Below are 11,680 nucleotides of genomic sequence, written 5' to 3'. Positions count from 1 at the left end.
TCGAGGGTTCCTTCCTCCCCACAGTGGGAGTGTACCTTTTTCCTTCAAGGAGTCTGGGTTCAGTGTTGGGGACAGAGTTAGGGACAGATGGTTGTGCTGGTTTCACAACATACGCTTTGTGTTCAAAATGGGTTTGGACATCGGACACAACGCTTCCCCAAAATGTTTCAATGTGCAAACGGTTTTTAAAATGTATACTAATGGTGTTTGTATAAAATCACATATTCCAAATTCTACCTGGTTGTGTTGGCTTTTTCTGCTGTGTTGTGTACTATGGTAAGTTTAATACTGACCATAATGAGTTTAAAGTTTAGTGAACTTATACACATCTACCATAATCTTGTCTCTCTACTCTCAACATGACCCCACCCTCACCATGACCCACCCTCACCTTGACTACCCTCACCCACCCCTCTACCCTAACCTCCCCTCTACCCTAACCTTGAGCCCCCCCCTCTATCCTGACTTCCATTATAAAATTAATATTTGAAAAATAAAGGAGTATAAAAAAATGAATTGTACGTGCGATTCCAAGTTAATGGTCCAGTTCCAGGCCATTGACCCCAGCTCTCTGACCATGTCCAGGCGCCCCGTCCTCCTGTTGGCAATCTTCAAATGAGGTCACTGGAGCCTGTGTGCCGTGTTCATGCCATGTCTCAGCCAATCAGCATTAGTCTCGCATGTCAAGCCGTTCAGTTATTCATACTGGCTGCTTGCTGATGTCTGTTGGTACACGGTTCAGATGGTTTATTAAAAAGTCACTGAATAATTGTTTACAACACTTTAGGATGTATGCCTGATAGGCTATGGTTGATTCCCTCAGAGGTACCACAGCAAACGCAGAGTTTCTTAATAAGGGGTCCTCCTCGCTGGGAATAGATGCATTTACTCCAAAATGGAGGCTCTGTTATGTTTGTTTCCTGTCTTGTTGAACGCAGTCTTCCCTGGAGGATCTCCAGCAGTCGCAGAAGATCACTCCACTTCTGTAGGCCTACTTATCCTCAAGCATGGCATTTATGCACACCTGTGCCCCTGAACTGAAGTTCAGTTCGAATAAAAAAATGATAGACGTGTCTCGTAAATATACCTCAGATCAGTGATTGAGTAGGTTGTATGTTTAAAACCCTAGAGAGGGCAAAACACGATTGTTTTTCTGGCTGTTGATATGCTAAAATGATTTACTAGTGGATATTAAATAACACGTAACACAACCCAAGTAATCCCAGCGGGAGACGAGGAAGAAAGCGGTTGCGCTATCAGCGCGTATGTAAATTCATGAGTTTGTAATGATCCACATAGTACGACTGTTTGAGAGCACACCGCTGAAAAAAGGCCAAACAATAGGGTGTGTTGACAGCTGAGGGATCCCCCGGCAGTGAGTGAACTCTTACTGCGTATTGCACCATTTGAAGAGCATTTGTGTTGTGGAGTCTTGAGCCTCTCAGACCAGTGGAGCACTGTCCCGGGGGAAAGCACCAGGCCTCCACCAGCAGTGAGCAGCCATGTACAGCTGCACGGTTGCTCCTTACACAGACAGAGGGTTTATTGTATGTGCATGTGTGTGTTATATCATTCTTCAGACCTGTTCCTAACATCAGCACATCTGTGTCCGAGACCAGGACAAGAGGACACACTGGCTAAGATCACAGCTGGGTGAGGGGGTGTTGAATGTTCCGATAGGTGTCCACTGTCTCTATTGGTGTCTGGGACGTGGTTGTGTCCTGGTGGGGTTAGGAGTTGGGGCCGAGTATCTCAACACATACAAACAGGCACACATGCATTTGTCATCCTACAGCATGCATGTTGGAAGCACAACAACAAACACTTGTGTTCTTGTCGGCCTACACTGACACAAATCGTTATTCTTTTTATTGTGATTCTCTCTCCCACATGCTGCCTGAAATGACGCTCTCCCTGTGGATATCAAAATACATGATTTTACCCTGAAAAAGACTGAGGCAGCTGCAATTTAATAATACGACCACTGGAGCGTTGTTACGACGATTAATCTCAGTATTTACTACGGACGAGGCTGATGAATGAAGTTGAGCATCACAATATATTTGGAACCAATCCGCAGATTTCTGGGCTTATAAATGAGGTTGAGTTTCATTTTCACTTTGGACCCGGCTGAAACACGCAGTTGGAACCGATGCAACAATTGACTTGACACAAATATAAAGTTGCTTCACATCTGTTCTCCATGGGGGGGCGCTCCTGGCATGTTGGGGCCTCGCTTCTCCAGTAGTCCAGTCATTTTAAGCCAACATGGGGGTCAACCTAGAACAAACTCAACTCATTTTGTATCCTCAATATGCCCTGAGTAAGGAAAAAAAACAAAAAACAGAAAAACCTCATTAGGGGAAAGTTTCGAAAAAAGACCCAAATATATCCTATTCATACGCCTCTTTTTCTCATGTGAATGGGGTAAACATTTTAACATTTAGATATCACTGAAAATTACTGAGTTGATTACTTACATCAAGACAAACAAAACAAGTTTTTTGAAGTTTGTTAACATGGGGAAACGGTACATAATCTAATTACGTATGTGCTAATTCCCATAAATACCACAACAGATCTAAACATTGGGTATAGGTGAAAATGTCTTGTTGAATCTTGTTGACATCTTACAGTAAAATAATATAGAGGCAAACAAATGTCAAAATAAGGGGCAGAGATTCAATCATTCATTCAAGGTCCAATCAACTGTCACTAAGCTGTCAGGTAAGGTTTTATTTTACCTACCATTTGTCTTCTGCATTCTCCTTACCCTTGTCTCCTGTTCTTCCCTCAGACTCATCCCCCAGAAACAGTCCCAAATACCCAGCACCAAACCCCATAATAATAATTAATAAAGGCTGATTAAAGTATTAAATTAAAGTACTTCTTCCTGCCTATATGTATTAATGCTCATGTGTAGCCTAAATGGGTTCAATTCAGAACTTAACATTAAGTTTTTTAATGTTATGCAAATTAGCACATACATAATTAGATTATTGATGACCGAAAGGACGAGATCGCGGATACAAGCGGCCAAGACGAGTTTTCTCAGGAGGGTGGCTGGCTTCTCCCTTAGGGATAGGGTGAGAAGTTCAGTCATCCGGGAGGAACTCAGATTAGAGCCGCTGCTCCTTTGCTTAGAAAGGAGTCAGTTGAGGTGGTTCGGGCATCTGGTAAGGATGCCCACTGGACGCCTCCCTTGGGAGGTGTTCCAGGCACGACCAGTGGGGAGGAGACCCCGGGGAAGACCCAGGACTAGGTGGAGAGATTATATCTCAACACTGGGCTGGGAACGCCTCGGGATCCCCCAGTCAGAGCTAGTCAATGTGGCCCGGGAAAGGGAAGTCTGGGGCCCCCTGCTTGAGCTGCTGCCCCCGCGACCCAACCCCGGATAAGCGGATGACGATGAGATGAGACGATGAGATGAGATAATTAGATTATGCAACGTTTTCCCATGTTAACAAACAATTTAAAAAAACTTGTAATACAATTTTTGTTTGTTTTGATAAGTAATCAACTCAGTAATTTTCATGGTGATATCTAAATCACCATGTTAAAAACATGTTAAAAATGTTACCTTATTCACATGAGAAAAATAATGAATAGGCTATATTTGGGTCTTTTTCGAAACTTCCCCTAATGGGATTCTTCTTTATTTTTTCCTTACTCAGGACATATTGAGAATACAAAATACGTTGAGTTTTCTTCTGTTGCCATTTGTCTGACCTTTTTTCATAAAATGACTGGACTACAGCGGGCAGGGGGTTCCCCGAACAGAACCATACCTCCAAAATCAAATTGTTTTTAAACAAATAGGGTCTGGAATAATACATTTTCAGTACACTTGTTTTATTTATTGCCAAGAATGTAAAAGTTATTGTTTTAACTCATTGAACAATACAACTAATAGTAAATGCATTTGACATTGTTGAGAAATATTATATAGCCCTTCATCTCCTCCCCTACTACCTCACTTTAATTGTTGCAGACCGTTTTACATTATTTAAATGGTGTGCATGTTTACATTGTTTAATCAAACCTTTATAACATTTAACATCTCAAACTATGTCTTTCTTAAAAAATATATTTCAACCTCACTTGCTTTACAGCACTCGCTGCATTTTCTATTATATAATAATTCTTCTTTCTTCGCTTCTTACTCCTCCTCTCCCTCTCCATCTCCTCTCTTCTCTACTCCCTGGTCTCCTCTCTCCTCTCCTTTACTTCCCGCTCCGTCTCCTCCCTTCTCTCCTGTACTCCCCGCTCCGTCTCCTCCCTTCTCTCCTTTACTCCCTGCTCTCCTCTCTTCTCTTTTCTCCCTGGTCTCCTTCGCCTCTCTTCTCTACTCGCTCCTCTCCGTCTCCTCTCTTCTCTACTCCCTGCTCTCCGTCTCCTCTCTTCTCTACTCCCTGCTCTCCGTCTCCTCCTCTACTACTTCCCTTCCTCTCCTCCCCTCCTTCAGTCCTCCTCGGTGGGCTGAGGGGGTCCACCTCCTTGGTTCCTGTATCGTCATCACAAGACCACCGCTAGCAGGACCACCGTGATCAGATGTGTGAGGATGCCTGGAAGGACCCCTAAAGAAGGTCCAGAGCCTGAGGTAGACCTGTCATTGCCTGTTAAGAAAGAACATTTTCATTTAGGGCATTTAGCAAACGCTTTTATCCAAAAGGTACATTCTCAGAAGAAAGAGAAACAACAATATATCGCTGTCAGTACAGTAAGGATGTTCATGGAAACAAGTGCCAAGCACTAACAATTGCTAGGTTAATCCATTCCCTGTATGCAACAAGATAGCTAGGATAAGTAACCCTAGTTGCTACACATTTATAAGTACTATTTCTAAGTGGCAGGACGTACAACATACAATAGGTGCGTAGTAAGGGAGGAGAAGGGGCAGTGTGGGGTAAGGAGGGAGGCGATGCAGGGTCTAAGTGAACTCTTGCGAAAACAGATGAGGTGTTACTTTGTTGTGCAACCGTTGCTTCCTCTTAGCGACCACAAGCTTTAACTAGAAAATGTATTTCCTGCAGAAAATGTGGTGAGTGTTGTAGTGCAAAATGAAGTTGAAAATATGTTATAAAAGTGTTGTATGTTATAAAATATGTTAATAAAGACACATAGTTTAAGACGTAAGGAAATGTTAAATGGCATAAATTAAGTGAAGGGATTTGAACAAAAGTTCAAAAGTCTAAATGGAGTAAACAATGAAAAAAACAAAACAAGTAAACAAAGATGCACACCATTTGAAAAAAATGTAAATGGTTGGAAACAAATAAAGTGACAGCTGAATGAAAAGCACAAAGCATTGCTAAAAATGCAAAAATGTAAAATGAATTGAACTGAAAAATCTGAAAGGTGAAATGTATTGGATTGCACTGCTGAAAAACCTGGAGGCTGAAATCGAAAACTGACTGTCGCTGAATTACATTACCTGAAGAAGCAAAGTGCTGAAATACATTGTTACAATAGCTGGAAGCTAAACTGTATTACTGTCAAAGCTGGAAGATAGTAGTAGTAGTGGTACTAGCTGTAGTAGTAGTAGTAGCTGAAGTAGTAGTAGTAGTAGTATCTGAAGTAGTAGTAGTAGTAGTAGTAGTAGCTGAAGTAGTAGTAGTAGTAGTAGTAACTGAAGTAATAGTGGTACTAGCTACACAAACTATATGCCATATCGTCACCCTCTTAAAGTAATGGCCTATGACTTAGGCCATTACTTTAAGAAGGTGACGTGAAAGGTATGGTATTGATTGATGTTTGTAGAAATAATTATGATAATCCGCCAGTTTTTTTTAAATCAGCCGAATTTGTATGTACTCACCTAATGCTAATTTTTCCAGCCTAATGGGATTAAAAGTAGTTCAACACTGCCTGCATGTCCTTGTACTCTAACCTCAGCGTAAATCAATGAGACCAACTGAAAACGAGGCGGACATGGAACTTAAACTGTGATTATGAAAAAAGTATGAAATTCTGTTTTCTGATTATTGAAGATACAAGTGTCTTGATTTGTTAAACCTTTGAACGAAGGTTAATGATAAAATATTGACAATATTAAAATATTGAAGTATTAAGTGTCAGAGAATGGGCAGACGGCCCCGCCGTCCTCCCATTGACTTCCATTGCAAAAAATTGTATTTTAAAAGTAGAATATCTTAAAGTATAAAATATTTGAAAAATCTGAAAAGATGCGCACGATTCCAAGTTAATCTGAACATTTAAAAATTGGAATGGAGTCTCTAGGTGAAAAATTGAGGAAGGAGATAGGTCCCAAATTTTATAAAGAAGAAAGAAAACTTAAGAACAATAGTTGAGAGCTGCATGCAGCACTCACCTAATAACAGTTAGATTTGGCCTGGGTGATGACATGATAAAATCAACCATCATGTCTTTAGTTTTTGACATTTAAAAGGAGGAAATGACACAAAGCCACCAATCCTCACCTTCAAGAAGGCTTATAAACACGGAATGGTCAACCAATTGTATTATGTGTCTATTCTCAGAAATGCTGCAGAAATCCTTGGTGTCTATGCAGTGACATAAAGTCCACATCTGTGCCGGTAAATAATATGAGGTGACTCACCTTTAGCTTTGACCTGCACAGGGGTTGTCTCTGAGAGCTTCCAGGAGATTGGGTTCCTGATGCTGTCAGGGCCCTCGATCCACTCCACCGCCTGGCAGTAGGCCCGTCCCTGGTCCGACAGTTGTAGGTGGGCTATGTTCAGCCGGTACGTGGCCTCGCCCACTTTGTCCAGCCGAATAGCCCCGGCTTGGTAGCGTTCTCTGAACCTCGGCCCGGGACTCAGGGTCAGGTTCTGGTCCAGGGAGACGATGGGGTGGGGGTGCTCTTCCCCGTCTGTGTGGAGGTACCAGGTGACAGACAGATGCGTTCTCTGGACGGTGTTGCTGGAGGCCTGGACAATTAGAGTGAGCGGGTCGCCTTCGTCCAGGCTCAGCGAGGTGGGGGCCAGGGAGGAGACTCTCAGGGTGTCTTCAATCACTGGAAGATGAATTAAATCAGTGTTTATTGTTTATGCTACTATTGGTCTTTCTGTTCCATTGGATCAGAGTAGTTTGATTCAAAGATGACGTTACCTTTCACGATGATTTTTGCAGAGTAGACTCCATCGTAGCTGTGTTCCTGGTTCACCACAGCACACTCGTACTCCCCCTCGTCGCTCACCTTCAGATCGGTGATGGTGAAGACCACCGTGACGGGGTCCCTGCGCTCCACGCTGATTTCCTTTCTGCGCACACGGTCACTGAAGATTTCATCCACATGGTTTGGATCTCTGGTGCTGATGATGTCAAAATTCTTTCCCTGGTGTTGCATGCGAAACTCGAACTCGATCCAGCTTGCGCTGTCGTTGATGCCCCTCACATGGCAGGGGATGTTGAGCTGATGGCCAACGGCCCGATACAGGGGGCCCTGGGGAACCTCTGTGGACACGCGGGTCCCACCTGAACCCAGCAGGACAAAATATCAATAATATCATTCAAATATATTAATTTATGTCTCTATACAAGTATACAAATACACTAGTCTCTATCTGTATTTGTGGAGGCAGTAAAAGTGGAAATAGGTGTCAATAAGGCAAAATAATCTAGAGTATCTGTGGATACCTTTTGTTAGTATATGCTACACGTGAGCCTCCTAAGATGGCACAATTTGATTGGTTCGCTATCTCGGGATATTGGGCAATATCCCATGATTGAGATCTCAAACTCCGGATATTGTGGAGAGCGTGCAACAGTCGTCTCGTCACGCTAATAAATCCTGGCAAAAAGTGTTGTTTATTTTTGGAGTGTTCACGTGTATATACTAAAACAATTACTGTAGGGATTGTTATTCTTATTTTAGGATTGTAAAGTGTTAACATGAGTGTTCTCATAGTGATCATTGAAACCTTGATCCAAGCAATAAACATATATAAACATAATTGAAAAGAAAATAATTTAAAAACGTACATTCAGTTCTTAATCCACACTCAAACCTAATACTAATAAATGTGGACATTGTGAACCTCGCTGAAATCGGAGGACACTGAACAGACAGAATATAAACAAACAAACAAAGGGCAATAAACTGTTACTTGTGACCCAGGCTGACTGGGCAGTGAGCCCAGCCTGAGGGGAACCCACTCCACTCCACCGTCTCCTCCTCCCAGTCAAACTAACTCCGCTCCACGTGTTGCAGGTTCCCAAAGGAGACGTTGTTAAAAACGACCTCAGCAAACCAGTTAAGGTAAAATGGAAACTGATCAAAAACAAAATAGTGGTGTAGCATTGTAAGAGGCATCAGTATATGTATGTACACAGCTATACCCACCACGCTCACAGTTACGAGGAACATCAGCTATTCAACCCGAAAACAAATAATTATTTTAATTATTTTTATGAAAATAGATATTCGGAAAAACAAACTATTTGTGCCCGAATAGCGTTCAGCTCCCCCACCTAAAACACACACTCCAAATAAAACAGTTCTCAGTACGTTTGATACCCCCTGAGGTCTTACCAGGTTGGAGGTAAAGAAGTCCTAGGAGCAGAGTTGTCACATAAAACACCTTGGAAGAGCTCGTCATGTTGAAGCGTGCGTGTGTGTGTGTGTCTGCCAAGGTCTATGCACCACAGACATGAGGTACTCTGGGAAGGTTTCACTTACCGGGACAATAACCGAGAAACAAAACTGAAAGTTAAATCTGAAACAGGATATAGAAAAAAAGAAAAGAAAAATACAGAGTAGATAAATACTTTGTTACAGGGCCCAGCTTGGAGGAGCTGTAGTTAAAGCTGTATGTTTCTATCAACCTTCCCTTTTAATTCAAGACATTTTTTATTTTCCTCCATATATTATGAGTTGATTTGTGTTTACTGGCTAAAAATACAATTGGAAAATAAATACATTGAATAAAAAATAGAGAGGATAGCTATCTATAGTTTGCCCACGTCTATCCTCTCTCCCGGTGTTTCCTGTATTTCACGGATGCTAGTGGTTAATGGGAGATGACGCCATTAATACTAAACTGACCGGGACGTTTACATTTTAAAAGAACAGATTTTCTTGAGATTAGCAATGGTTGGAAGCATTTGGGATAATGTAAGTTCACAAGCAAATAAAATATATAACATGGGTCTAGTCGTTTTTACATATTTTAATGCCAAAATCTTACATATTCTGCCTTTAAGCACATAGGCCAAACTGCCATTAAGCGGACTCTTAATTGCTTAGAAACATTTAATGTGTCGTCACTCTGGGAACAAGCAATATTCTCATGGTGCGTTGGGAACATCGCTGGGAATTATGGAGAAAACATTTTTGTGATGTCGGAAAGTTCTTGTGAACGACACCTCATGACCCTCTGATGAATCTACTTCCGTTTGGCAACTGGGGCCAGATTTTGTTAACAGAGTTGCCCAGGTATGGTTTACTAGTGACGCTCATGAACATGGCGGAACATGAAAGTTTTACTCAATATAAAATAATCAAACATCATATCACATATTTTACTCTTGATTGACGTAACTGTCTTTTGGCATCGACTTACAATTCCCAAATCTGTGGTGTTCCATAAGTTTCATATTCAACCCACACCGAGTGAGTCAATAAAACTCCCTCAAGATCACTTTGTCTAGTTTTTGCTTATTGATGGTGTGTTCCTGATGCCTCAGACACTAGCCTTCTGAGTTGCACTTGTGACTAATTTCCTGTCTCGTAGCATTTACAGCGTTCCGTTCGTCTTTGTGATTGTGTCATGTCATTGGCTAGTCATTGTTATTGTTAGCTTCAAAACAAACAACAAAACTTTACATTTTATTGCACGCACAGCAAGACTGTGCAATGCATGCATTGGTGACCAGAATAAAGTAGTAATGTAATCAAGTGTGTAAGAGAATTTAAAATCAACATTAAAATTACCAACGTGGTACAAATACAAAATAAATCTCTTCATGGGCCCAGCCATTTTTTGTTGAGAGAGTCATCACTGAGCTCGGTATATTCTCAGAATTCCAAGGGAGCACAACCAAAAGGGGGCGTCCGTCCGAGAAATGCCGCAAGAAAGCTGGGAGATTTCCCCACTTGGACCTCGGAAGGCTGGTGTCCGAGGCATCTGGAACACACCATGAGTACAATAAAATCCTCAAGATCACTTGGTCTAGTTTTTGCTTATTATGTACATTTGGTATGAATGACAATGTGTCATTCCATTTGATAATCTAATTTAACTTCAATTGGAGTGGATTTAAAATATAATTTTAAAAGTGTGATTAATCGCATGTTATACAACAGTTAGTTCCGACCGGTCCCAACCGAGCAATTTGATTGGACAACGAGACATTCCATAGTGCTGATATACAGTATAACAGCACTGGGACTTTTCACAGACATAATCACTCCGCTGTACGGGCGTTCTAATAACCGTTATTAGCTAACGTTACATCAGCTGTTAAATAGCCTATCTTAGATTGTGGCAAACTTTGCACGGTAAAGATGGACATATTTCCAAAAATAACATTTGATTTGAACTATGAATGGTCATCATCAGACTCGGAGGACACAGAGTAGCGAGCTTGTGTCTAGGAATGTTTATGTACTGTATATGTGTTGCCTGGCAACAGCCTAGTCTCCCTTCAGTTGCGGAACTATTTTTGTTGGCGGAGCCGAATAAATGATTACTAAACAAACAAATCATAATCTCTTGTTTCTTATTACTGTTAACTAATAAAATGTGCTCGTAGCACTGTTGTATAAAAGCAATATCACACTCGAGGTCGTGCTGTTGTACTGTATATCAGCACGGTGTGATTATCTGCGGCACTCGGCCTGCGGCCTCGTGCCTACGACCGAATCACAGCCGTGCTGATATACAGTACAACAGCACTCCCTCTCGTGTGATATTGCTTAATTAACTCACCAATAGCCTACTATGCGATTAACGCGATTAAAACTTTTAATCGTTGCCCAGCCCTAATATATATATATATAGATAGATAGATAGATAGATAGATAGATAGATAGATAGAACATTTACACTGCATTTTTTTTTACTTACACGATGCACGGTTAACCGTTCAGAACAGAAACTGTCTATATAGAAACAGGAATAGAAACGGGTCTGGCGGAGGTACTGCAGTACCTCTGCGGACCACTGGTCGAAGACCACCGCTGTGTGCAATGAATTAATGTGTGAACATGTGTATCTAATTGTCTTACTATCTTATACTTGTTACTCTCCTAACACATTATTTGTTTGTGTCAACACTCAATCGCACACTTTTCTGATAGACCTGTCTGGCCAACGGTGTATTGATCGATACAGTTTGTTCCTGTTTGCTGCCGTCTCCACAAACATCCGATATGAATCGACCTTGGAGCAGTAGGCAACAGCGCCCTCTAGTGGCAAATACAATTTTGTAACAAACAAACGCATAACAATGCATTATTGAATAAAGTCATCATACTATTTCTATTTGCGTTTCTCTGGCTACATACGCCTGTTCTTCCGATACAGATAAAGTAGGGCACAGATACCTTTTGACAACCAACAGCCCACGCAATGGGGTATATTGAGGTATTGTGGAATGATTACATTTTAAAAAGTAAACGTCATTATGTTTCAGTTTTTATTGTGTTGGGAAAACATTCTTTCAGCTCACAAGGTGTTCCCTAAGGCAGTTAGAT

General features: G+C 41.4%; 1 protein-coding gene across 1 annotated transcript; it reads right to left on the bottom strand.

Moving 5' to 3' along the window:
• Positions 1 to 3,833: 3,833 nt before the first annotated feature.
• Positions 3,834 to 8,647, bottom strand: LOC311358509 (immunoglobulin superfamily member 2-like). The gene is made up of 4 exons (XM_084478556.1): positions 8,516 to 8,647; positions 7,093 to 7,458; positions 6,581 to 6,997; positions 3,834 to 4,616 (listed from the first exon to the last, which is right to left on the bottom strand). Exons 1-4 carry the CDS (start codon positions 8,580 to 8,582, stop codon positions 4,516 to 4,518), a joined length of 951 nt encoding a protein of 316 aa, XP_084334682.1. The 5' UTR covers positions 8,583 to 8,647; the 3' UTR covers positions 3,834 to 4,515.
• Positions 8,648 to 11,680: the final 3,033 nt, after the last annotated feature.

Source organism: Micromesistius poutassou (genome assembly GCF_964030765.1).
Source record: "Micromesistius poutassou genome assembly, chromosome: 14".
Classification (NCBI taxonomy): Eukaryota; Metazoa; Chordata; class Actinopteri; order Gadiformes; family Gadidae; genus Micromesistius; species Micromesistius poutassou.
The sequence above is the reverse complement of the archived record's forward strand: the minus strand, read 5'-3'. Positions and strand labels throughout refer to the sequence as shown.